Source organism: Haliaeetus leucocephalus, unplaced genomic scaffold (assembly GCF_000737465.1).
Source record: "Haliaeetus leucocephalus isolate CR32 unplaced genomic scaffold, Haliaeetus_leucocephalus-4.0 Scaffold751, whole genome shotgun sequence".
NCBI classification, from domain to species: Eukaryota; Metazoa; Chordata; class Aves; order Accipitriformes; family Accipitridae; genus Haliaeetus; species Haliaeetus leucocephalus.
This window is the reverse complement of record NW_010973187.1, coordinates 15,982,449-16,010,167: the sequence shown is the minus strand read 5'-3', so window position 1 is coordinate 16,010,167 and position 27,719 is coordinate 15,982,449. Positions and strand designations below refer to the sequence as shown.

Sequence of the window (27,719 nt, the reverse complement as noted above, 5' to 3'; positions counted from 1 at the left end):
CGTCTAATACCTATGCAGGCTGTTCTCAGGAGTCAAGCAGGAAGAAAATGAAGCATCTGATCTGCTTCCTGATTTTGTTCCTTGTTTCTGGAGTAGGAAGCTTTGATCTTGTTATCGACGAAATCCCAGATGTGAGTATTTCAAGGCAGGGCCTAGGTCTCCCTTCCTTGCTGATGTCAATGTTGGAGCTGCAGCTGGCTTCGGCTGGAGCAGAGCTGGGTCATTGCTTCAGAGCTCTGCTTGTATCTCAGGAATTCTCTTCTACTTTTAGCTGTAAATGGGATGGTTCTGATAATTGGGTTTCACCTGTGATGCATAGTGTTGCTTTTTTAATATTTTTAAAGTTGGGATAGTATGGGCATAACTCCGAGTTTCTTTTCAAGCAGGATTCATATTTTTACCTCTGCTTTGCTTTTTCTGGTGGTTTTAACCTTTAAACATTCACGTGGGCTTGTATGCTCAGATGTTCAGTGTATTTTATACCCTGTTTCCCTGTAGAAACAGCACCAAGATATCTGTGTGGATGGGGTCTCCTGTATAGACCACTATGAACTTCAGCAAAGCTTCATATGGACTCAGGTTTTTGTTAACAAGAATTCAAATACAGAGTTAAGATCCTATTGACTACACTTCCCTCAGCAGAGGGATGATGTAATTTATAGAAGAGCTTGTAATTTCTTAGGATAATACAGTGATGAAAAGAAGTATAGTTATAGCTTTGACTCTGAAGCTGAGTCCAAATTTAAACCCCCAGACTCAGGTGAATTTAGATTTGTGTGTCTACACCCATTTCCACATTGCCATACTGCAATATTTCTGTGAATTCAGCAGGGATGGTGTGAAGCTTTCTTTTCCTATGCAAGATTAACAAAACGAATTAGTGAGCCAGGATATCTTCTTTTTCATTATTCATATAGCACTTTTCATGACACAGTGAGATTTTTATACTGAGTTTGTAATTCCCAGGAAAGATACTCCAGACCTGTGGTCCTTTCTAACCATAGATGCCGTATCAGTTTAACACCAATGTGTTTAAAGAGTTTAAGTTAATTTTGTGCGAACCTTTGTGTGTGTGCCATCATATAAGTTGTAGAGCAACTCATGTACTTAAACTTCTTTATTGCCATAAATTAAACCTCTAACAAAATTTAATTAAGAGTTTTGCTGTGGTGTAAGAACCACGCTTCCAACTGAATCAGTGCAGCTTTGCATTGGGAAAACATCTGATGTTCCTTTACTGTCAATGGGACAACTTTAGTTCTCAGGTATACTAGTATAAAACCAGAGACAACTTCTACTGGTTTGAGCAGAAATTCTCTGAACTTGCTGGTTTAAATGAGATCAGTATCTGAAATGCTGTAGTTACCATGGCTAGACCCATCCTAATGATAATCTACCTCTTGCTCTTTAAAGTCATTTCAGTGTGTTAAATATTACTCCTTGTTTCAGAAGGAAAGGTTGTAAAATGATGGTAAAGGTCATGATCTTATAAGAGTATATAGAGCTAATTGGCCACAGAGGGAAACTGAATGTGTGAAGATGCAGCATTTTGGTCTGAGATGGCTTGTGCCTCTGCTCCCCATTTGCACCAAGGGGAGGTAAATTGCCTTTGGAACTCTATTAGAGTGCTGATCAACAAAAAAATCAAGTGATAAATAAAACAGTAAGGCAGCAGAAACACCTCTTTCTTTCTTTCTTCCTCTTTCGCCTCTAGGAAGTGGAAAACCTGATTGACCTAGAAATCGATGGATTTCCTTCAAGCTCCAAGACAAGAAATGGCAGGTACCAGGTACAGTACCCAGAAATGCTTCAAAAGAAGGGAAACAAGAATGCCTGGGAGCTCTCTCCAGGTGGTTTGTTCTGTGTCAAGGGTTGTGAGTGTGCAATCAGGTGGGACCAGCAGGTCCTTATATGCATTGAGACCTCCGTATCTCTTGTTGGGATAAGAACTGCTACTATTGTTTATGCAGTACCTAGCACAACAAGGCTTTGTTCCATATCTGCGCTCCTAAGGACCATAATACAGATGCTAATCAATGGAGATACTTGTGTGTCTAACTTCATGTGTGGGAAAAATCCCATTGATACTGGTGAGGCTTTTCCACAAGAAAATGGAAAAGTACTTCAGATACTGGCAGTGTAGGCTGAAACCTTTCAGTCCTGCAGGTAGTCCATTCATTCATATTTAACCCAGGTCAAAAGAGTGCAGCACATGTCACACGGGTAATGAGCTGGTGGAGTCTGAGACCAGGGAAAAAAAAATTGTTTCCAGCACGCTGATGGGTTGCAGATTATTATAGTCTGTTGGCTTCCGAAACAGAAACATTTAAACCAGCATTGCGGGAGTTTTCTTGTGACTTACCCACTAGTAATTAAAAATAGTAATCATGGAATCAGTTTTTTGAAGATATTAACTTTTATTACACTGCATGAAAGAAATGATCAGAGTGGACTTTGTCCTCCACCAAGCTCTGGAGCTTGTTCAATATAGTGAAAACAGAAGATCCTCTTGAATAAAGTTGGATTTCCCAGCATCTTCGAAGTTAAGCACAGGCAAACATGATTCTTCTTTATACTAAGGCTTTTTGAAAGGGGCCTCACACAGAGTGTAAATGTGACTTACTGACACCAAGAGCCCCCATTACACTGCAAGAAAAATGGAAGATTTCAGCATAAATATGAATCAAGCCAGCTCACATTTGCCAGACCAGTATTTAAATAATTTAGTCATGATCTAAGCAGAAATCCCCTCTGGCTGCACTTCTTCAGGGCATCTTTTCTTTCCAACATATCTGTATTAGTGCCATATGTATTATGTTGCCTCTGTTCCCCAACTTTCCAGATACATTGTAGTATAGACATATGCATGCAGTAATTTGCAATTCTACTAGTGGTTTTATTGTACCAGTTATTCCTTATATTCCCATATATTATTTCCCATCCTTTACCTAATAAATGAGTCTTTACAAACCAGGAGAACTAAGATCTCAGCTATAGGATGAGCTACACTTATGTTAGTTGAGTCACAATAAAATATTAATAAATGAGATTAAACTGAACTATGTGAAACATTTTGAGACAGTAGCTCTTGGCCAACAGTAGCACACATTTACTTACTGTTAATCACTAGAGGAAGGCTGTCTTCCAAATTACTATTTTAGCACTATGGTTTTCTACAGTGAGGTCACTAGCCCATTGGCAAGAAGACAACAGAACTCTGCAGACCCTACTGATTAGCTCTAAATAGAAAGAACTGCTTTCTAGGTCCAGATCAGGTATTCTGGTGAAAAATGTTTGCTCCTGAGTAATTCCAAAACCACTGTGTCTCAGGTATGTGAATGGTCCTCGTGACCACAGAAACAGAGCGCCCCATGGGCTGGAATGCAGGTAACCTTGTGAACCTCTATATGATGGTGCACTGCCGTTATCTCTGTTTTAGAGGTAGATAATGGAGCTTCTGTCTAGACTGTGAGATGGGATGTTCTGTAGCATGCCTCCCAGTTTTGGTCCTGATCTCTGGCTGTCCAGAGCCAGGAGAGATCACACTTATTTCCTTACTGCCTTGCCTGCATGGTTTCCTTTCCATGAGAACCAGCACAGGAAGAAAATATGGAAGAAGAGAGAGGGTGGCATCAGCTGGCTGGAGAGCCCCCCAGCTCCCAGGGTATAAATGCAACCAGAGAGACCAGGATCCATCTGCAGAACTGTGAAGACAAACTTTGCCAAGCTCTTAGGTTTGAAATGGCTCTTCTTGCACCTCACAGTAAGGGTTATGATCCCCAAAATGAGTCTGAAGAGGCTGCAATGAAATTGCGGTGTGCTAAAAACTGCTTAGAAAATGAATCTGTGAGGAAACAACACCTGAAAGAACTGAGAGGACATGCCAGGTAGATCTCATCTTCTTTCTAGTTTCTCATGCTGGGCATCTGCTTTTCAACCTTTTTCTTGCCTCAGTAGAAAAGTAATATTTCCTTCAAATGCAGTATAACATCTCTGACTCTGCTTTCCTTGTTTTACTAAGTCACACCTCAGAGTAGCCTGTGGACTGCAACTTGAAAGCAATGGTAAGCTAGATGATGTAAAAACTGCAAACTCTTGTAATGCATCACCTCTTGTAATGTGTTCCTCCCTTAGACACCGTGGCTTCTTCCTCCACAGACAGGACAGGAGGAGTCAGGGCCAGCAGCCCTGGATAAAAGTTAGCTTGAAGTACCCAATATTTTCTTGACTGTAGACTGCATAGTAGCAACATTCATGCACAGTGATTTGAACAAAGATCGTTATGGAGGGCTAAATATCCATAACTTGCTCAGATGTCAGAAGAAGACAGGTCTCAGTACCTGAAGATAGCACCCAGCATCTGTGAAGACCAGATCCTTAAAACAGTTCCTGAGGCACTTGTCTCCACCCTCATTAACAATTTGCCATACATTAGCTATTGTACAAGATACTGTTTCTATGCAGTGCAGTCATCAGCAGATCTGAATGTGATTTAAAGGCAAAGATCAGCCATGAATCCTCACGTGAGAAATAGCATGAGTCTTACGTGCCACAGAAGACCCTACAAAGCCTATGTTCTCAGTAACCACACCAGCACTCAAACTTGACGTATAATTATCTACAGCTCTGTCCTCCTGACCTGTTGGAGTGGCTGCCCTCTGCAACCTTTGAGATCCCAGCAGGATGATTGGCTTGCCCCATGTCTGATCTCTAAAAACAGCAGAGGGAGGCACTACATGTGCAAGTGATAAGCTCACATCTCCATCAGCGCCTCCCCCTTCTCCACCCTCACGAAAACAGACAGGAAGAAAACCTGGGCATCTTGAAAGCCTTAAGCATCATTTGTAAAGTGAGTCGGGAACTCTAAGCTCTTCTGAGAATCAGAAAAGTACCACAACAAACCAGATCTCCTCTGTGCTAAGGTCTTGGTCTTCATCTTTTCAAAATTAGATTCGTTTCAGTTAAGGTTGGTTTAGTCTTAATTGCTATTCATGCTGGTGATGTTTCGTATGCCATGGGTATGTGTGGGGACAACAGTCATTCTTCATGGTGTGGTTCTTTATCAGATGTGAAGGGTCCAGTTCACTGTACAGTGATGTTTGTGGGGTGTCGGGATGGACTGAGCAAGGATCAGTTCATCTGGGTTTGCAAAGGGACTCTAGAGAGCCATAAACCTCCATATCTTGAAATCCCAGACGGACTGTTTCAGATGGAGCCTGTAGAGCTAGTAAATAAAAACCCACATTTACTCTCAGGCAGGTGGAAGTCCTGCAGTCTCTCTACCTGGCTTTAAAGGATCCTTAAAATCATCTCATTAAAATGATCTTGCTATGACCTGTATCATCTCTTATGCAGCCCAAGATTTTCCTAGTAACAGTATATTAATTAGCTTCAAATGAACTTAGTAACTGTAGAGCAAGCCTTATATGTACCATGTAACTAATGCAGTTTTCGTGAGCATCTTCTGTGGTTTTGGGTCCTCTTGGATTCAAATGCTACTGAAACCTGAGATGAGATTGGTATGTTTTGGTACATTTTTATAATTTAGCCATCAGTAGCTGAACTAGTCTCCCTAAATTCCTGCTCATCAGCAGAGTTGAACGGCTCAGTTCACTTGCCTCCGTGTACGGATCTAGCAGGGTCCAAGACATCTTACTTGGTGCCAGATATCATGCAAGACCTACAGGACCTTCATGATCTCCTGGAGCCCCAGCTGAAGGCCAGGGTGGTACCCTTGGGTACCCACTCCTCTAATCAGTACAGTCAGCATGGTTTAGGGCAGGACTCATTCAACCAAATGGAGGTATCTATTTTCAGGTGAAAGGGGTCACTCCATGGACTGTGAAGAGCTGAGCTTGCCCAGCTGTGATGATAACACCAAAGTAGATATCTGCATTAAACAATTGCACCTCCCCCTACAACTAAGTGAGCCAAATCCCATCCCAGGATTACCTATGCAAGTTTAAGTTTTAGGGAATTAAACAGAATGATTCAAATGGCCACAAGATGTCACCACCTCTTCAAAGATATTTCCAAATGGAACTATTCATAGGCCAAGGGAAAAAAACAACCATTAATGAGCAGTATCAGCTCTTCTAAACAGCACATACATACCTAATTTTACATATATACAAGTATATAAATGTAATATTGATTACACAATAGGGGGGTTTATATATACATGTTGCATATAATATGATAATATATATTCTAAAATGTAAATGAAAACAAAATGAGCTAAAAAGGTTTTTGAGTTTTTTCCACTTGTCCCAGAAAAAAAAAAGAAATATTTCTGTTAAAATAAAGGGTTTCTGAGTATGACTTTTTGCCAGCATGTTTTGCTTTCAGGAAGAATGTTTTTGTTCTAGAAGAGAATGTTTTCTAAAAAAAATAAAAGAGAGAGAAAGAGTTGTCCTTCTGGTTTTGATAGCCTTGAAGTCGCAGCTGGGAGATCACGTGCTCCAACATCCCATGTCTAAATACATTAAATAACACAAAAGGCATATGCAAAGTCTGAGAACTCAAAACAATTCTCATGATCTTGGAAAGCAGCTTTTAGATGTTACCACTGTCTGATCCCTGTCTTGAAACAGCCACAATCTGTGTTCTTAGCTTTGCTGAAATACATTCTCCATATTTTTCTTTTCCAGCGAAGTACATCCGACTGGGGGTATGTTGGAGATCTGGTGAGTTTTTTTCTTCCTCTGTGGAAAATAATACTGAACAAAGTGATTTTCTAGTTAACCATTTTTTTGAAATCAATCCTTTTGTTTGTTCAGTTCCTTGTTTTTACCACTGGTTGGGTATTAACCTATTTTCTTTAAACACAGCACTGTTTGCACAATGCTGTTTATACAACTGCTCATGGAGGGAGAAGGGTATGGCAAATATGAAGAAATAAGCATCAAAAGTGATTAGACAAAGACAGTATCTTAATATACCGGTTTAATACTGTTCTCCCTCTGCCATGGTTTAATCATTTACAAGACTGGGTCAGTAACCAATGCTTCAGGTCTCCTTTATTTAGGACTTCTATTGGAAATGTAGGTGCTCTCCTCCTCAGTATATGATGTTGAGGATTACTGTGCACCCTTCTATGCTGGATTGCACTGATAGGGTCATTCCAATGACTGGTTGCATTGTCAAAAGCAAGGAAATCATTCCAGCTTAATAAATTCTGTCTTTCAGCTGAAATGTTATAATGAACTATATTCACATGAGTACCCTGCCACAATTGCCAGGCAAAACATGGAGGTGTCCTGAACTTGAGTTTGTGTCCCATCTAGCTGCCATATTGCAAGGAACAGCACTTGAAAAAAAGGCACTGAGACTATAAAAGGAGTTGATATTTCCCTCTAGGGCACATTTTCTAGCTGTGTCCTAAATTTATAGAGTAATTTTCTCAATTACAGGTGGAGGACGATGACAAGATAGGTCTTTACAGCTACAAAGTTCAATCCACTATAACATCACGGTTGGCCAACACAATGATCCAAGCCAAAATGGTGAATAACGCCAAACGGTCCCAGCACATAGTGTTTGATGTACAAGTCCCCAAAGGAGCCTTTATTGACAACTTTACTATGTAAGTAGCCTTGTGGTCTAGCAGGGTTCAATGTGGTGGCAGAATGTGGTGGGAGGGAAGTATTTGTACAAGCAAAACACCTCTTATTATTTTCCAGGTTCAGTGTAATTTTAGCAGACTTTCTCAATGAAAAAAAGCTCATGTCATCATACTGTCTGTCTGTCCATCTCTTCCTTTCCAGTAATTATTGGGCCATTGGCCAACATCAGCAAAATTTGACAAAAGGACAGAAGCCTCAACTAGACTAAGCTCCTAACTCTCTTGTGCAAGTTGGCACCAGATCAAAGGAGAGAGAGAGAGACCCAGATAAGAGCCCTCGCTGAACAGAAAGGAACTAGGCTGGTTCAGTACACATTCAGAGAAGCAGCAGCCAGCAAGCTGGTCAGGAGACATGTCCTGATCCATGTTCCAAAACAGGCATGACATCAGTAACTGCCTGCCCTGCCCAAAGAATGGGGAAAGTGTGAAGGAGGTGGGGGAGAGCAGATCCTCCTCAGAGTACAAGAGTGCTGGCTACTTGAAATAAAAAAGCAGGTAGGGAAAAAGATACAGATCTAGTGGAAACCAGACTTCATTACTTTGGGGTTAAACAAGAGCCTTATTATTTCATTTCCCACCAGCTTAGATTTCACTGATGTTCTTCTAAAGTGAAGAAACAGTGATCAATTGTAAAGTTGTTTCTTTTGCAAACTGACTGTGCTTCTCTCTCCTAGGGACATCAATGGTATAACATTTACCAGCAGAATTCGGGAAAAATCTGAAGCCAGAAAAATGTACTCTCAAGCAAAAGCCAAAGGCAAAGCTGCTGGAATAGTAAGGTATAAAGACTTTGGCGTATGGGTATTGTACTGAACTTATTCATAGGAGAACTGAGGTGATCCATCCCAGGAGAAGAAAGATGAGGGGGGAACCCTGGGAAGGAAATGGGTTGCTTACTTACAGCAATTCTGATACTTAATTGTCAAGGACTTATCTTGTGTTTCTGCTTTCAGCTTGATAAAACATACTGTGCTAACAGACAACAGCAGTTCCCTGATATAGACCACAGTTAGAATCAGCAAATGCATAACTCTAAACCAAATGCAAAGAAGCTCTCTTTCTCCTTGTATTTTCTCAAAATAACCCCACAGCTGACTTTTCAGGAGCAATGCCTTGGATATGGAAAACTTCAAAACTGAAGTGAATGTGCCCCCAGGGATGAAGATCCAGTTCGAACTTCACTACCATGAAATGATTCGAAGGAAACTGAGCTCCTATGAGCATGTCATCTCTGTGAGGCCAGGACGCTTGGCAAAGCACATGGAGGTAAAGTAGAGCTGGTGTGTGTAGGCAGCACCCCACAGGTGAATCCTCACTGAAAAAGCAGCCAAGGTTCCTACAAGCCCCACAGCAAGATGCTTCATCTACAGCTCCTTCCTTTCATATGGGCTTGGTACAAAGCCTCAAGGTCACTGTGTAGACCAGCATGAAACACTTCAAACCAGGAGCCATGTAGCTACATGAGTGAGGACCAAATGTGTCCTGCCTCGTCTTGTACTAACACAGTTGGGCATCTCCTGAATCGTGACTGACTCACGTCAGAACCACTTGGGCAAACAAGCTTTGGCCTATATATACCCTTGTGTAAACTTGCCTTGACTGAAGGAAAAAAACAACGTTTGCTATTTATTTGGAACAGTGTTTTTCACAATAATCCCAACTTCATGAGATAGTGTCCTATGAGAGCAGATGTTCTCTGAATGACAGTCCCTCCACAACTGTCTTCCGGAAGATGATTTGTCTTATTCTTACCCTCTTTCTTACACTCATGCACTCTGACATCCATCAACAGACACAAGATACAGGGCGAGCTGGACATTTCCATCTGGCCATTCTTATGTTCCTGTTTCATAAATATCTTCTTCAGCTTTCCATGGCTTCAGCACAAGCTGTATATGAAAGTTTGCTGCTCACATTTCCTTGGTGCAGGCTGTGATCTTCTTCAAGCTGTCCAAAGGCCTGAGTCAGCCCTACTGAAAAGGACACCATGTCCTGCCTCCTAGTAGTCTTACTAACTATGCAGAAACACAACCAGAAAAAGGCCTTATCTCAGGCTGACAGGATAAAACCTTTATTTTCCAAATAACCTTGGTTAGCCAAACAAAAGCAAAAATACTCTCTGTCCTGTCAATAGCATGAGTAGGGAGGGAGAGAACTCATCACTGAGTGTTCCCCTGGCCTCCTAACCCAAAGCAGCACTGAGGCAGAGTCACTTCATGCTTCTTTTGTGCTTTCAGACTAAACGATGGTATCACCCTTGACTCCTATCCCACCACTTGCCCCAGAGGGTGAAAAAGAGGAAGAATGAGCATTACCACCAAATTCTTTCTATTCTTTGGACACTTTTTTTTTTGGCCTTTCCATTGTGGTCTATTTTCAGCATTGCATGGATCCCCACCACGAATAAGGCTAGCCCTACTGGCACGTTCTCTCATCCCCCAGCTGGAGTTTGCCTGTGGAGGGTTCATAAGATCCTGGTACAATGCTGGCACTGCTCCATACTAAATGTCTTCCCTTCCTGCCTTTAGGTGGATGTCCGCATTATTGAGCCACAGGGACTTCGCTATGTGCATGTTCCTAATTCACTAGGAGATCATTTTGATGGAATCACCACCATCTCCAAGGGAGAGAAAAAGGTAACAGACACAGACTGGAAATAGCGTGAAAACTTCTGGTTTTACACTTGTTCTTTTGCAGTCACGGCATTTTTTCTTACCTGCTGGAAGCATGCAAAAATATGGCAAAAAATATAGTGTCTTCATTATTGATGCCTAAATGTATGTACAAGATGCTCAAATACTACAGTGACAGCAGTATAGAAATAGTGTGTAGTCCATTCATCTTTGTGCAAAGCTTTTAATTTGTAATTCTGAAAGAGCAATGCACTGAGATTGCTGAATGTGAAAAAGGTAAGTGAGTGATGAATATCAGGTGGAATAACCATTCTGGAATAACTCCACAATCTCAGTTTCAACCGAGAACATCTGCATAGGGACTTATTTTAGGACTGCTCTTTTCCTTAACATTCTTACCCTAGCTTTCCCCGGCATAGCTCTTGGGTATAAGTAAACCATCCAACAGCAGAGAAGTTTTTCTCAAGAAACTTCAAGCAGTGACTCTGGGAGGGCACACCTCCTCTCGCTCTTACATAGACATTTAATACAAGATACGTGAATCAGGCCCAAAAAGTCTGTCTATACTACTATAATAATATATCAGACAGTATTGTTTCTTAATATCTAGGCTCAACTTTATGTCTCATTCACCCACATTCCTAGTTCAGCAAATTATTTCAGAGGTAGTGTGTGACTATATATATTATGTCTTATCTTCTCAGGAAATTTCAAGTTATCCAGTCAAAGCAGAGAAATAATGCCATAAAGTCTGCATAACCAATCATGTGACTAATGAAAATGATTCCTAGTACTCAATTTACAGACAAATTACAAGCTTTCATTTGTTTGAGAAAAAATCAATTAAAAGGCTATTTAAAATGTTGATAAAGTTATGGATAGTTTCAAGTAGGTAAATGTTAAATAAGCCAACATATTACTTACTAGAAATGGTTTGCACAGCTCTAATTGAAATATTTGGTGCTCTAGATGGGTCATCTTATTTGTGCCACAGTTGCTACTACTGAATCAGCATATCCAGGCAAACCTTAGTGCTGTTTTCCTTTTGAAGTGACAAAGTCCATTTTCCACTTAAACTAAGAGTACAAAGAAAGAAAGAAGAAAAGCATTCAGTGAAATAAGATATTTCATGAATAGATGAACTCCTTTTGTTTCAATGATCCAGCTTTCACGCAGCATCTGATTGACCGATGATCACTTCTCATTTCAAGGCTCATGTTTCTTTCAAGCCAACGATGGCTCAGCAAAGAAAATGCCCCACGTGCTCATCCACAGCAGTAGATGGAAATTTTGTGGTGCAATATGATGTGAACAGAGAAACCACAGGTGGAGAATTGGAAGTAAGTGTTGCTGTTTAACTGTGATGGGGGATCTGTGAATAAAAGAATTTCTGTCATCAAGCAAACTGTGCTAAATAAGCTTCATCGTTCAGGAGAATAAGCATGAGAAAGAGCTCTGTATCCAATTGAAAGAACAGAGAGGTTTTAAGTGGGCAGAATGGATTTACTTAATTTATGGCTAAGACATGGTCCTACATATAGTCAGGAGCAGATTCCTGTCTTGTCCAAAATACAATGTCTTTTAAACCTAGCAGCACTCTGGTGATTTAATGACGAATCAGAGGACAGAGTCATTGGATGTTGTACCAACACATCACAAGGAGACAACCAGAACATCACTATTTTTATGTAAACGTGAAGCAGAATTATGGCATTGAATTATTACAGACAGAGCAGTCTTTTTTAATATGTTTTTCATTCCTCCCTATGCTAGTGCATGGCAGTTGTCTGAGAACCAGGCTCTGCTTTCCTTGATAAAAAGTAAAGACTGTGGAGTATAAATGGTGTAAGGCCACAGAGACGTGCAGAGCTGAAAGTTAGAATTAGCCCATAAAGAAGAACAACATTTTCTGCTCAGTTATTGTCCTGAGTTTCCTGACATCTTTACTATAGCTCACTTTACTGTGAATATTTTTATTTTATTTTGCAGATTTTTAATGGCTATTTTATTCACTTCTTTGCCCCGGAAAATCTTGATCCTCTGCCCAAAAACATTTTATTTGTTATAGATGTCAGTGGCTCGATGTGGGGACTGAAAATGAAACAAGTAAGTGTTTGACCTCTATTGCAAAGTGAACCTCCTACCAACTTTTCCCGTGTGCCTTACCATACAGTTACGTAGCAGACTGGCACTCAAAATTACCAGCTTAGTTCTTTACACTTCACTCCATCAAAAGCCTCACTGAATCTGAAGAACATTTGGTGAATCAAAGACTTCATGATTTTACTCTTTATTTGTAATGCTCCTTCCACGTAAGGAAGAAGTGATGCCATCAGAACACAGATTTTAGCTCTAAATTAAAATTTTAATTGACAGATCACAAAACATTTTGCAAAGGCTCTGATCCCCTTTTTCTCTAATCTCTCCTACCGAATCCTGGGAAAGTCTCAGTGGGGATACTACATCCCTGCTTTCAAAAAGTTGTGGACAAATTGTTGACAGTCCACTGAAGAGCCATAAGAATTGTTTAGTCAACATAACCCATAGGGGGGGAAAATGCAAAAAATAAGATGTTTTAGTCTGCAAAAGAAAAGACTTGGAGAGACATAATCAGCCTCCAAATATGCGAACAATTATTCCAAAAGGGAAACTCATCAACTGACATTCATGCCCACCCAGGGTAGAATAAGATGGAATCAGATAGATTTCCAGTGGGAGAGATTTATATTAGATATTAGGAAAAACTTTGTAGTGCTGAGAGGGGAGTTCAGGAGATTTTAGATCATGTGTCACTGAAGGTTTTTAAGAACTGGCTAGACAAACATTAGTCGGGAATGATCTAGGTATATTTGAATTTCCTTCCAAGCACAGTACTGAGGTGTGGCAGATTGCTTCCTTGGGGAAATCAATGCTGCAAAACTGTGGTACAGGCTAATTGTCACTTATTTAAATCACACATCTTCAAACAGATGTTACGCAGCCTGAAATGCCAGCATTGCAGACAGAGCTAAGTCTCCTGAGCTGATACGAGCAATTCCTCTCTCCTGAACCACAATGTCTCACAAACTGCTTGTCTTTCTCACCTCACTCTGTGTTAGCAGGAGTTAAGCAAAGATGGGTTGAGTCACATGGGTTTGTTCTTGCTAATTGCATTTTTTCTATGTTTCTTCAGTGAAAAGTTCAACTTTATGCAAGAAGTGCAAAAAAGGAAAGATTTGGGTAGCAGATGCTATTTTGGATTCCAGTGCTCATGTTCTTATTCATTAGAGGCATCTGCCTGTAGTCCCAAGAAGATGCTTTCAGCAACTGGAAGCATAAACTCATCTTCTCTTAAATTTCTTCTTCTCAGACCATCGAGGCCATGAAGGCAATATTGAGTGAGCTCCGTGCTGCTGATCAGTTCTCCCTTATCGACTTCAACCACAATGTCCGATGCTGGAGAGATAATCTAGTCTCAGCCACCCCAGCGCAGGTTGAAGATGCTAAGAAGTACATCCAGACAATCCATCCCAATGGGGGTATGAGGTTTTGACTGCAAGGTTCTCATGGTAGTTAGATTTCACAGGAACAGGTACCTCAGACAACCTTCAGACTGGCAGAGTATTCCTAACAAAAAGTCTGATTCCCAACATGGGAAATGTGTGCCCTGGGGCTAAAGGAGAGGAAGGATTCCAGTTTATTGTGTTAGAGGATGAGATGGCATTTTCTTCTACTGAATAAGCTATGACAGATAGAACATAGAACATAGACCATAGAACAGCTGCCTTTAATCTACAGGTCCTACCTCCAGCCTCACAGATCCCACATATCCTTGAAAGACAAAGGCCATCTCATGCCTTTGTAAATCAGATCGTAAGCAGCCCAACTCCAGGGTCTCCACTGGCTATAATTTGTAGGCTACACCATGATCTACTAAATGCCACCCTAGGCAAACTGTTCATCCTTTTTGTGCCTTCATTTCCCATCTGATAAAAAAGGACAGTTGCCTTTTTCAGCCTTACAGCACTTTGGGTGCTTCATTTGTTAGTGTTTGAGCAATTTGTACAGAAGGGGTTCATGATCATTTTAATCTACTGCTCTCTGAAGTGCAGTTCTGGTTTAGTTGTTCAGTTATTTGTATGCTGATAGTGTGTAGAGGGTCTCCCAAACCTCAGAGCCTTCTGGTGCTGTGGCACCTTCATTTCCAGCAACTTTCACTGGCAACATATAAGTTAGAATCAACATGAAGTTATAGACTTGTCCAAGATCATCAGTGTGTTGGGAATAGGAAACCATGTTGGATAAATGAGTGTCTCATAAGCCTGACTTTGTTATCCCAAAACAATTGACAGATAAGCTGAGACCTGTTCCCATCCAGCAAATCCAGTTTGCAATGCAGCATTTTATTATCCTGACTCTGGAGCCACTATTTTTTTTCTTTCTTGACAAAGAAAATACCCAATTTTTGACTGCTCAGCCTTCCTACTCCTGTTCCTTTCATATTAATTTCTTACTCTGTCCCTTCTGTGCCACAAGCCAAACCTTTAGACAGGCTCAGTAAACATACACCTCTTCTTTTCCAATCAAGATGTCCAAGGAACAGGCTGATGCCAGAAAAGAAAATTTCATCATGCTCTCATTCAATCATTTGCCTGCAAACGCACTACTTCTCCCCACAGCAAATAGTTCCCAACATCACAAATGGTCCCACTGGAATTAGTGAGGGGGAATGGGGGGGCCACATGAAGATGACAGCCTGGGATGAAAAAGGGAACCAGAGTGCAAGCAGATGTACCGTAAGCATCACAGAGGAGGGGTTTTGCTGCCTTGATCTCAGGCCTTGTCCATGCTGATTAATTCCACTAGAATCTCAGAACTGATCTGGATTCAACAAGGGGCTCGACAAGAATCAAACTTGTTTTCTTCGTTGTGTCTTTGGCAGGCACAAATATCAATGAAGCTCTTCTCCGAGCCACATTCATCCTGAACGAAGCCCAAAACTTAGGCATGTTGGACCCTAACTCAGTCTCCATGATCGTATTGGTGTCTGATGGAGACCCGACAGTAGGTAAGGATCCTGCTTTAGGTGAGAAGAAAAGCCTGTGGGGTTAGCCTGAGAAAAGCAGGAAACAAGTAGATGCTTTGACAGTAAGTTAAAAAAAATCTGTTTCCCTTTCTTCCAATGCCTGTGCTGCTTTTGCCAAGTGCTATAGGTGCCATGGGGCTTTGCACAGAAGCTTGCAAAAGTTGAGCAGATCATGTTATACAAGTTATGCACTTCTTGCAATTACAGAGATGCACAAGTCCTGTAGGAGAGGTAATCACAACAACCTTAGAAAAAGTTTCCTCTTCCAATGACCTTAGCCTAGACAGACCTACGCAGCCCCAAGTGTAACATCAAAATCAGGAAAATAAAGTAGAAAGCAAATTAATTTGGATTAGATTTGGTACTGGTTAAAAGCAATCGTTTACTGCAAGATGCCATTCCAAAAAAGGCTGCCATTAAAAATAAAACTGAAAAAAAGTCAGTTCCTATGGTGGCAGAGAACATCTTAAGTACAAGAAACAAAGTAAAACCTTTATGAAGATGTCTTAGTCTGCAGACACCTTGAAGCAGCGATTCTGGGAGAGGTCTAGATGTGTTAAAAGTACAAACTCCCCAGGAAGTTAAGAGCCCTGGATATACAAAGAATATGCATCAGATATAAAAAAAAAGAGTTCAAAGAAATCATCTTCAGTGGAAACAATTTGTTAATCTCCATCCAGGAGAAGCTCAAATGTCACTGTAGGCACTGCAAAATGGAGATTTGGCATCTGAGCTAATTGTCTAGATTTCCCTTATATTAAAAGAGAACCAGAGACACTGGAAGAGCATGAATGCATCTACCTTGACGGAGACCTCCTCCATTGCTCAGATGGATGTCACCCTTTATGTGTCTCCAAGGTGAGCTAAAGCTGACGACGATCCAGAAGAATGTAAAGCAGAGCATAAAGGACGAATTCTCTCTCTTCTGCCTTGGGATTGGGTTTGACGTAGATTACGATTTCCTGCAGAGAATCGCAACTGACAACCGTGGCATGGCCCAGAGGATTTTTGGAAATCAGGAGACTTCTGCCCAAATGAAGGTGCGTTTCTGGCCCATTGCCTCTGAAACTCTCCAGTTCTGTTCACAGCTGTGGAGATGGGTAACTCCACTAGCAAGAGCAGAGTTACTGTAGGTTCACAGGGGTGGTCATGAAAAGTATAATTTCTTCTGGAGAGTCCTGCAAGATGACTATCATGTATTAGCTTAAGTGCTCCTAGTTACAATTTTTGTAGTATCTATAATACATACTTTACTGCTCTTTGTGGCATTAATATTCTATAAAATAGCTCTAACCATAAAAAAAGATCTTCTGAATTAAAATTAAGGCCTGGATTTTACCTCAGGCCTCTTCAGCACTAACAAAAAGCATAGATATAAATGCTAAATGATAATCCATGCTTTCCCGGTGTAAGAAAAAGTTCAATTCTAGGAGGCTCTGGCTCCAAATCTGAGCAGCAATTGCTGATGAACAAATTCTCACACCTTATTCTGTTTCTATTCATCAGTTTCATCACCTGTGCAGGCTTCTCCTACTTCTTCTTTCCCAACACAAGTGTGATAGGACACACACCAGTGTGCCAGGACACAATTTGTGGTGTTCTGCCAAACAGAGCAGCTCTGACAGCGCAGTCCCTCAATATGAGACAGCCTCCATCCATAGCACTGTATGGGTACCTGTTTTCACTCTCTGATTCCATATGCTAAACCCAGCTGTGCACACATGCCAGTTCACACCAGCCAAGTACAACAGGGTCAGAAAAGGGTAGACAGTCTACAGCATAGAAGCAAAACCAAGTGAGATACAGGTCTAGGTTTTGGCAAGAATTAGGTGGGAAGCAGCTATGTGGCTTATACAGTAGCCAAGAGCTGATCAACCTGATAATAGATTCAGGCCCATATACACCTGTGTTCAAGCCTTTTAAGTCTAGGAGAAACACAGCCCATCGGCTTCTGACCATCCTTTGACTTCCACAAGACTTGGGCCAGACCCTCTTGCTGTACCCTCTTACAAGTGTACTGAAGTCTAAGTATAAAGGAGTTTGCTTTCTCTGGGACAAGGAAAGTCCCACTTGCCCATTAGGGCTCCGGGTTTTGTCACCTGCTGTCCTTTCAGTAAGGGTGACACATGTGGAAGGGTTGCTTCGGGTACAACAGACTCACTTCTCTGTCTCCTTCCATCTCAGAATTTCTACAACCAGGTTTCCACCCCGCTCTTGAAGAAGATTCAGTTCAACTACCCCCAGGAGTCAGTGTCAGACGTCACCCAGAGCAGCTTCCACAACTACTTCGGTGGCTCAGAGATAGTAGTGGCTGGGAAGGTCGACAAAGAAAACCTGCAGCACTTAGAAAGCATCGTCACAGCGACAGCAGTGAGTGAAGGTGTCCCTCGGATACCTTCTCCCGGGGTTTGGGCTGGTTCATCCACTCGTGTGTACAGTCTTCTTGGGGGGTTATTGCCAGCAGAGTGCTTTGTCCGCTTGGGTTCTGGGTGGGAGCGTGGGGAAACTCATGGTGGGGGTTGTCCAACAATGTTTCATAACAGCTTCAAGTACAGTCACAAATAGTCACTGCCTGCATCCTGCAGCCTGCCAGAGGAACTGCCTTCTAATAAATGTACCATACAAAATTCAGTTGCAAGCCAGACTAAGACTATGGAGTCCTCCTTCATGCTTTGTGAAGGTGCAGGGGAGATCCCCTAAGGTAGCTCCTTTCATGGCTGAACCTCCCATTGTTGGAGAGTTCAAGCTGGTGGGTCTACAGTGTGTCAAGTCCTAGGACTGTCCTTTCATGCTCTGCCTTGTGCCATATGTGATGAGGCTTTCCCCATGTTTTCAGGACGGCTCTTCCAGGTGGAGTGGGATGGGGTGGGAATACTACATCTAGATCCTTCTTTCTGAGGAGGAACTGAAATATCCACACTTACAGGGCTTAGGAGTTGCCATTTGTTAGTTGCTGGAAAAAAATCAAACATTCAATATTCTTTCCTGCCAAAACACAGTGCAGTCCAAGGGTCTGTGGGAGAAGTAGAATTTGGTTCCTGTTCCTCAGTAGGAATTGGATGTGAAAAAGCCTGAGGGGAGGATGGCAGAGCTCTGTTAAGAGCCTCTTCTTTTGGCATGTGGTAGCACCCTCTTTGGCTACTGCTGACAGCTCCTTTACCTATTTTAATCCACTGTCACGAAAATGTCTTTAACAGAAGACCCTCTTGTCACAGCTCTCCTCCCCATGGCAGTCAGGCCAACGGTGCTGGGACTTTCTGATCTAGAAGTGACCTTGGGCAGAGCCAGAGTGGGGCATTAAAGACAACCATACTAAGAGGGGAACTCAAAGCCACCCCATTCTCCTGGCTTACCCTCCATTATCTTTCCCTCTCGTTGATTGCATAGGCAAATGCAGAGCTCGTCATGGAAACCCTGCGAGATGTTGAAGAACTGGATGGCTTCATGAAGAAAGACAGATACGCAGATCCCGAATTCACTAAGAAGCTGTGGGCCTATCTGACTGTCAACCAGATGCTGGCAGAGAGGTGAGGACAAATGTGATCTGTGGTGGGAAGGAAAAGAAACTTGAGAGCAATCTGGTTCTCTCTGAGATAACAGCTATGAGGCTACCCTCAGGGTTTCAAATGTGTAAGGTAAACAAATAAAAATATAGGTGGGTGATATCTTCAGCCACATTCCTCCTATTTCTAGCACTCGCAGATAACAGGGAATAGAGTTTGGGAGCAGTTAATTAGAGGAATAAGGGTCAAACAGATCTGGCTGTGCGGCTGAATGAATGAAATGAATGGGAGATTTGCCTTACAGAGCCTGAGTAAAAGCTATGGAATGGTTCAGGATGAATCCCCAAGCAGAAAGATGTCTCCTGCTGAGACCAGGAGATAGACTGGGCTTCTTCAAGGCCAGGCCAAAGCCTACAGAAGCCAAGAATAGTCTTCTTATGGAGAGTGCATTCACACAGGCCCTCGGCCTATCCTTCTTGCAACAAGTACCACTATTACCACTCTGTGGAGGAATTGTCATGGCAGCTGCCCTGTAGAGCTGCTAACCATGCCTTCTGTTTCATTTTCCACCTAGAAACACAGCCCCCACTGCAGCTTTGAAGAGGAACATCACCAAATCCATTCTACAGATGTCTCTTGACCATCATATTGTTACCCCCTTCACAGCCATGCTGATAGAGAACCCTGAAAAGGATGAAATAATGCTGGCAGACCAGCCCAAAGACCCCAGAAGGGGCTGCTGCCCAGGTTAGTGTCTCAGTCTGTCCATTATTCTACCTCTTTTTTTGACTTTGTTCTTCTTGTGTTGGAAGAACAGCCATGTTCATTGTTCACTCCAGGTGTTTGTGCTTATAGGATAACCTGTATTTTCAGTGAAAGCTGACCAAACCTTCAGCCAGTTTGAAACCATCCTGTTACACAAGTGCTCTTTGGAGCTATTGGCTTCAGTGAGGACTCAATGTGCCAACATTGCAATGATGAGGTTTCCAAAAAGCCTACAAAGTCACAGATTGAATGTCTTCTTACTGGGACAGATAGGTCTAGTTCCCTGCATGGAAGATGTAGAATTGACTAAACTGTATTTTATCACCACTTTTAAGCCTTGCAAGCTTCCTAAGATTGTTATCAATCAGCCACCAGCCCACATGGAATCTGAGCTGTTGTAACAACAGAGTCCCTCATTAATTAAACTTCTAGATTTAAATACGTTACTTCAATATGTATTCCAAGGTCCTTGCTACAGCCAAATGAGGCAGGTTTGGCTTGGTCTGGCATCATATGGTAGAGTCAGTCTCAAAGCAATAGCTGTCGACATCCGTGGGTGTCTAGCGTATCCAAAGTCATTCCTGCACAGCCATATGCTTCCAATGAAACTTAACAGCAGCTATTGTGCGCCCTCACCAGTCAGCGATTTGGAAAAGCACAACTGCTGCTGTCAGGAAAACATTGCCAGTGCGATGCAATGGAAGCACTGAAAGTAAAAGATCAGCTCCTTGAACAGCAGAGTCTGGTGGTTTAAAACCTATTAATAAATGGCAGAGTTTACAACTGGTTGTGAAGGTAAGAAGCAACCTACATTACACCGACAGACAGCATTATCCAACTGGCATTTCACACTGGAAGTGATTGTGACTTTGCTGAAACTCCAAGCACATGTTCTGCCTGCTCAGTTCTCATGCTCCTGGATAACTAAAAAAAAAATGTCCTGATGCTGGCTTAATGAAATGGGGTTCTTATGTTTGTTAATAGTTATTTTTAGGTTCATTTCTTCTTCCTTTCAGTTTTAAAGTCTGCAGCTGAGACCCAAAGAGAAATTAAATAGTTGTTATTTATACTGCATACTACAACTCACAACTGCCAAACAGTTCAGCACAGAAATAGCATGTATTGCATTCATGTATAATGAATTCATTATACATGGCACCAGCTGACTAATTCAGATCATAATTATGTTGATTTAGATGATGCAGAGGATTTAAGTGATTTTAATATAGGTTCTTGTGTCTTTGTGTTTGATGGAATAGTCAAAACTTAACAACACTGAAACCAGGGTCATGGCATCTATGGATTTCAGGGACAGTGGGATGTGACTCTTGAACCGCGGTAGAGGACAGAGCTTGTAAAAATAATATCAAAGTAAATCTGTGCTTAGGATTGTGCAACACATGGGTTGTACCAAAAAGTTTGCATATACAAGGCATGGAATAGGTAATCTGAAATAGATTTTTCTGTCTGTCCTTATACAACTCCCATCAGAGCTGCACTGTCTGTTTTCATAGACAGAGATCGTGTTTCTTCCACTGAAATCACTCACTTCTCAAAGGATTGTCTAATTGTTCTTTTATCATGACAGACTTATTGCAAAACTGAGGAGCCAAGTCAGTGAAGCTTTTACCACCTACTAAATTTTTAAAATTCAGCTTTTTATTTGGCAAAACACTTAAGCCCTTGCATTGGGGGCTTTGCTAAAGTCGGGCCTGTTTGTATGAATAAGAGTTAAAAAGTCAGGCTCCCTTTTTCACCAATAGCTTATAGTTAGCTCAGCTGGCTTGGGAACTCGTATTCTTCTGGTGGAGACACTGGAGTAAATCCATCCTAGCTTCATTATACAAGTCTGTCTGTTGTAAACGGTGTTGTGCCTGCTTTACATTGGTATAACGCCAAATGATCTGCTGCATTACTTTAAAAATTACACTATAAAATATGTCAGCACTAACAAAAACCTAATTATGACTGTCATTTAACAGGTACTCTAGGATTAACTCCAAATGCACCTAATAATAACAAAGGTATCCCAGCCTGGGCCAATGACACAATTGTAGCAGCCAGTTTGCCTGAGCAAAGGAGTCCTCCTACGTCCTCTCTGAGCATAAACAGAGGTAAAAGCTACAGTATTTCTCTTCAAAGAAACACCAGACAGCAACACTCATCACCTAATACACAAATAAAAGCGATATAACCAAAGTTATTGGGCAATTTGGGAATTTCAGCTTCTGTGACAAGATGCTAAACCCAGTAAACGATGGAGGAGTCTATCAGTTGTCCTAATTTTACTTGTTGAGTTTTCTGAATTGTTGTAAAAGCTGTATCTTCATTTAGGGGCTAGTCCACAAGAGAATACATCAACTGCTGTGACTAGCTGATGAAGCTACTTCACTGCTGTTGCAGAGGACATCAGTGTGAAAGGTCCTCGATACGGCCCCTGCTGAAGGTCTGAAAAATATCCTCTAAGCTACAAGCATGAGACTAGTTTAGATCCTACTAGGATCCCAGCAACCCCATCTTCTGCTGCGTGCTTCCCTGAGGCTGAGGCTGCTCGCTGAGCTTACATTTAGCTTCTCTGCAGTAGCAAAGCTAATGTAAAGTTACTGCCATCGTAAATGACAGATGAATGTTCTGTGGTAGATAAAAATCTCTGAATGCCCTGATGACTGATGGATCCTGTTAATGCTTGGGCCTTTGCCACAGTTTAGTGCCTACTTAAACAAACCAGCTGTGAGAACCATTGCCTATAAAAGCAGTATAGCTACAATAACTCTGGGAGTGTGCCTGTGTGTGGATGTGTGTATTTACGTAGCTATCAAACAAAGAGCTATCAAACTCCTTCTCAGCATAGCTCAAGGGTTAATCTAAGACTTTGGATAGTCAAGAAACTGCTTGGAAAAGAAGGTGAGCAAGGCGAAGTTACCTGTCTAACTTATACATGTATTTCACACTGGAAATTCTTTTGTTCCTGGAAATGTTGATCAGAACAGGCCTTGGCATCAAGTTGAGGAAGATCAAGCAGTTGATGAGAACAAGAAAAAATGATTGAGGGCTGTATCTAAGAGACTCGATATATTCAAAGATTCAAGACATTCAATAGCTTCTTCACCCCTTGGATAGTACCTACCCCCACCATTTCCTGTGAAGACATTCCTGGTCAAGGGTCTAGGATTTGTTTAGTGCACAAGAAGAGTTAAATACTTCCAAAAGATGAGGAACACTAGTGAATGACTGGAAGCTGGCCTGACTATCCCCATAGGCATGGGGCATGTCTCTGAATATTGACAGGGAGATGCCAACCACCACCAAACCAGCAAGAGCTGGGCAGTGCTTTGAACTTCAAGATGAGACTGGAGGCAGCTGCCTTCAGTGACTGGCGGAGGTGTTTGGCTCATTTGACACCAGTTTTAAAGAACATATGACTTTCAGAGGGGCCCAATACCACCAGGCTGTTAAACATACTGTGAGAACAAGTCCTGGATCGTATTCCTCCTCAGGGGAGTTGGTAGGCAGGATGTATCTTTACCCAACATCAGTATGGTGGTATGGAGTTGTAACGTGTCTGAGACCTTCTTAGTTTCAGAGAGTGATGTCCTGGGAGTGTGTCACTTCTAGAATTAGGCAACAGCTGGGCATGGAGGGTGTTGGATATTAGTTTTAAACAGAGGTGTCACCCAAATCCTGCTTTCCATGCCATAGGTCCTTTCCCGAATCTAGGCCTCAAAGATCTGTCCCTGTCTGTCTGGTGTCCAGATAGGTCCTTGGTCTCACCTGGAGGCTGGCTTCTATCACGAAGAAATAAAACTCAGCTTCTAGAACTCCAGGGTGAGCTTATGGCACCCTAGTGTGCAGCTGACCAGTTAAACCAGTAGTTCACTGCCCTTGGTGGTGTTCCACAAGCCAATAATATCGTATCATTTCCTTTTCTTAAACAGGGGAAGTATATGAGGAGAAAGTGTCTGAGGGGCTTTTGTGAGGAGCATCTGAGAACTTTCTTAGCTACTGCAGGGGTAGAAAGTGCCCTGGTCCTACTCTGAGGAGTCCCCAAAAGTGCTTGAAAATCCCCCGAGGAAAGCGTCTCAGTCTTTGTGTCCCTTACCTCGAGGGCAGGTACCGGCCTGCTTCTCATGCTTGTTTCTTTTCTATGTTTCAGTTGACAATGACCCACATTTCATCATACACCTGCCCAAAAGCCAAAGGAACATCTGCTTCAATATCAACTCAGAGCCTGGAAAGATCCTAAACTTGGTTTCTGACCCTGGTACTGGTAAGGAAATAAAACATGGTTTACTTTACAGCACACTTTTCTTCTCTCAGGTCTGAAAGGTGTTCAGAGAGAGCAGGGGAAATGCCTACAGGGAGGACTGTGTGCTACCAGGAGTGTGGTTGAGGGCAGTGGTTATTTCCCTCCACATCTGGAGTTTTGTGTCCAGTTTGAGGCTTGCCAGTACAAGAAAGCTAGTGACAAACTGGATCAAATTCAGTGGTGGCCACCAGGATGATGACTACAGGGCTGGAGCACAGGACATAGGAGAGACTGAGACAGCTGGGTTTGGTCAATCTTAAGAAAAGAAGACCCACAGTGAATCTTGTTGCTGTCTACAGTCACCTAATCAAAAGGTAAAGATGGAGCCTGACACATCTCTGAGATGCATAGCTAATGGACAAGAGGCAACTGAAACAGGTTGCAACAGGTGAAATTCAGAGTAGGAGTGGGGTACTAGGAAAAACTTTTTCACTGTGAGATGGCCAAACACTGGGAAAGGAGCCAAGATAGGTGAGGAAATCTCCATGATAGGTGAGGATTCCTCTTTCTCACTTGTACTTTTAAAGAACAAAGTGGAAGGTGGATACAAAGAGAAATAAAACTGAAGGCATTCCTGGTGGCAGGCAGAAAAGATGCGTAGCTACCTATGAGCATTTCTTTAACTTCTGGGATATATGTAAAATGCAATGAGCATTTGGAAGCAGGTTAAGCTGGGCTGGAAATGCAGTACCATTCCTCCACTGCCCATCTGCCCCATGCCTTTCATGGATAGCGAGGGACTGAATGCCTTATGAATCAGCTTATACTACCAGCAAGACCTAACAACAATTCCCACCAGATTAATATGCTAAGGAATGAACAGTGACATCAGGAGGTGATTTAATAAATTATTCTCTTCTCTTGGCTGGCAAGATGAGAAAAAACAGAGGGGCAGAGGGGTCCCTGTTTCTGCTGATCCCATGGTACTCCCTGCTGAGATCAGAACTCCAAGTCTTTAGGTGGTGCGCCAAGATTTAGGCAACGTCTGCTTCTCTGCTCTTCACAGGAGTTGTGGTCAATGGGCAGCTCATTGGGGCCAAGAAAACAGAGAATAAGAAACTCAACACATACTTTGGCAAAATTGGTTTTTATTTCAAAAACAAAGGCCTGAAAGTGGAGATCACCACAGAAACAATAACACTGAAAGATGGATCTTATGGCATCACACTGACCTGGTCTGACACGGGGCATATCATTCGGAAACAGTAAGTTGCTGAGTATTTGTTGTCTGCCCTATGGAAACTGTTTGCAACACAGCATTGGACTGACCCAGCTATGGGTGGGATTCAGGTCACAGGGTGCCTACATCTGTGCCCATGAATCTTAGCTAGGTATCTGGGCTCTTGTTATAGTTAATGAAATTAGGCAGTAGGGCCAAGAGAGTGATTCAGTTGACTAGACACAAGTAGAAAGAGCTGAATTCCTCTCCGTACTGCGGACTGCATTAGCTAAGACCAGGATTCAGTTGCCTAAATGCAAGAACCTAATGTTATTGAGATACCTTCAGGGTTCCTGACATGATGGGAGACATAACTCACAACATCCAGGAGACCTTCACCTGCAGATTAACAGCTAGCAGCCATGTTGGACACCCTACAGCACTAGACACCTGTTTAGGCAACAGGATCACTTCCAAAATCTCCATTCACTGTAGCAAGAGCTTAAATTTGTAGGGCAAGCTTTGGTTGCCTGAACATGGGCATGAAGTGTCTGTCCTATTAGGCACTGTCCTGCCAGACCCCTGGGTACCACTCCCAAGGCTGTGGGTTTCTGATGGATCCTCTGCCATACCTGCCAGCCCCACGTGGTTGTTCTGGGTGCCTGAGAGCATCTCAAGGGGCCTGAGAACTTAATGTGTGGGCAGCTGAGCTGAGCCCTTCCTTTGGTTCATCTCTGCTAGGCTTCTCATATCTGTGATGAAAGAAAGCAACGTTACTATCACCGTGGGTGAGGAGATGTCCTTCATGGTTTTGCTGCACCGTGTGTGGAAGAATCACCCAGTTAATGTTGACTTCCTGGGAATCTACATTCCCCCTGAAAACCAGTTTTCTCCTGCAGCTCATGGGCTGATAGGTAAGGGCTGCGGGTCAGGTGGTGGGAATGGTGGGGTACTAGGGAAGGTTTTTGCTAGATCTTTGAGTGAATTCATTGGTGTCTATGTCCTGATGGGAAAGGTGTGAAAATTATTCAAATAGAAAATGGGGGAGAGTCCTATGATGTCCAAGGACATTGTAGAACATCAGGGACCAGGAGATTATTCCTTGTCCCAGCTGGGGAGAGCGTTTTCAAAACAGGCCTGACTAGGTGACACTGCGACAGGGCTTTCCCAGCCTGGCCAATCTGCTGCGGGTAGAAAATAAAAAGACTGAATGAAACAAACGCCTCAAACCTTCTTTCTGAGAAGACTTCTGTGCAAACAGTTGTAATTCAGCTCTCCCCTGGATGACAGCCCTTTTCTGGCAATGATATAAAACAAAAGCAAGGGCTCAGTTCATGGGGAAAACGAGCCCTCCGAGCCCTGGACCCACCCAAGGCTCCTTTTAAGATGTGGGAATCCTGAGCGGCAGACGTTGTTTTCCCAAATAATCTTTGCAGCTCCAGTCTGCTTTCTTAGAAGAAGTTTTCTGGCTCAAAAGCAGAGCTTTTTACTCTCCAGGGTGGGTGATGCGATAGCGCTGGAGACACGGTGCCCTATGATCTGTGCAGGAGAGGTTTGCCTGCTGCAGCTAGCTTGATTTTCCAAAAGTGCCCGGCAGCAGCTTACATGAGAGCCTCAAAGGTTAGGACGTGTGAAGAGCTTTAAACCTCTCTTTGATCAGGTCAGTTTGCATCTGAACCAGAAGTGCATATCCACCACCAAAGACCTGGGCAAGCTCCAGAGAAACCACAAGCCACCATGGAAGTGAAAGGAAACAAGCTCACTGTTACCAGGTAAGAATAATGTGCTTTATTGCTCTCTTTCTAAATCTGACTTCTTTTTCTTTTTAATGACGTCAATGACTGTAAGCTTATAAACTCTCAAGGATCTCAGGGGGGGAAAAATCCCTCTGTTTGCCCTCTGCTAATAATCTGGTTTTAGCAGTTGGCAAAACACTTGGGACAAGTTGGGTTCTTTCCTATTTTTGCATGAACAGTTCTGACTGTATAGCTGCCCAGCATCTGACCTTGGACAGGCCATGTAAAAGTGCCTGGGACCCCCACAAAAGGGCGCACGAGGTCATAGAACTGTAAAATTCACTGCATTTTGTGGTTGTTTGCACTCCCTGCTGGTGGAAGACTCAGATCTTGCCACTTTGGCAGAGCAGTGCCATGAACGAGCAGAATTATCGACGTTTTCTTGTCTACCTGTCATGCCGTGACCTTCCCTTTGGGTGGCCTTTTCCTCACAGGGGATTGCAGAAGGACTACAGGACGGACCGCGTGCTTGGGACTGATGTGCAGTGCTGGTTTGTGCACAACAGCGGGAAAGGTTTCATAGACGGCCACTACAAAGATTACCTCGTTCCCCACTTGTACAGCTTTCTGAAGAAACCCTGAATGCTCCAACACGGAACCAGTTTATTACAAAAAATTCTTATCTGCTCTTTCATGCCCAAACAACTCTTCTGAAGAGTAGCTGTCAGCCTATCAAGCCAGATCAACTGAAGGTGACTTCACCACCATTTGCTTTACAAATGATCAGTGTTTCAAAGCAATGTAACTCCCTTTTCTGTTAAAAAATGAAATCTGTAATAAAGTGACATGCTGGGCTGTAGTAGGTATCTCGCTCTTGCCATGTCTGATTTATTGGACAGTAAACTCCGTTAAAAATTTCAACTGTTTT

At 42.5% G+C, this 27,719-nt stretch overlaps 1 protein-coding gene across 1 annotated transcript; it reads left to right on the top strand.

Moving 5' to 3' along the window:
- ITIH2 (inter-alpha-trypsin inhibitor heavy chain 2) lies at nt 1-27,719 on the top strand. Its single transcript, XM_010581008.1, has 21 exons — nt 1-131; nt 1,715-1,789; nt 6,651-6,686; nt 7,413-7,585; nt 8,299-8,403; nt 8,728-8,890; nt 10,153-10,260; nt 11,469-11,597; nt 12,247-12,363; nt 13,607-13,775; nt 15,179-15,304; nt 16,181-16,362; nt 17,507-17,692; nt 18,710-18,849; nt 19,400-19,572; nt 21,573-21,704; nt 23,744-23,857; nt 24,903-25,101; nt 25,797-25,969; nt 26,716-26,827; nt 27,286-27,719. Exons 1-21 carry the CDS (start codon nt 48-50, stop codon nt 27,431-27,433), a joined length of 2,844 nt encoding a protein of 947 aa, XP_010579310.1. The 5' UTR covers nt 1-47; the 3' UTR covers nt 27,434-27,719.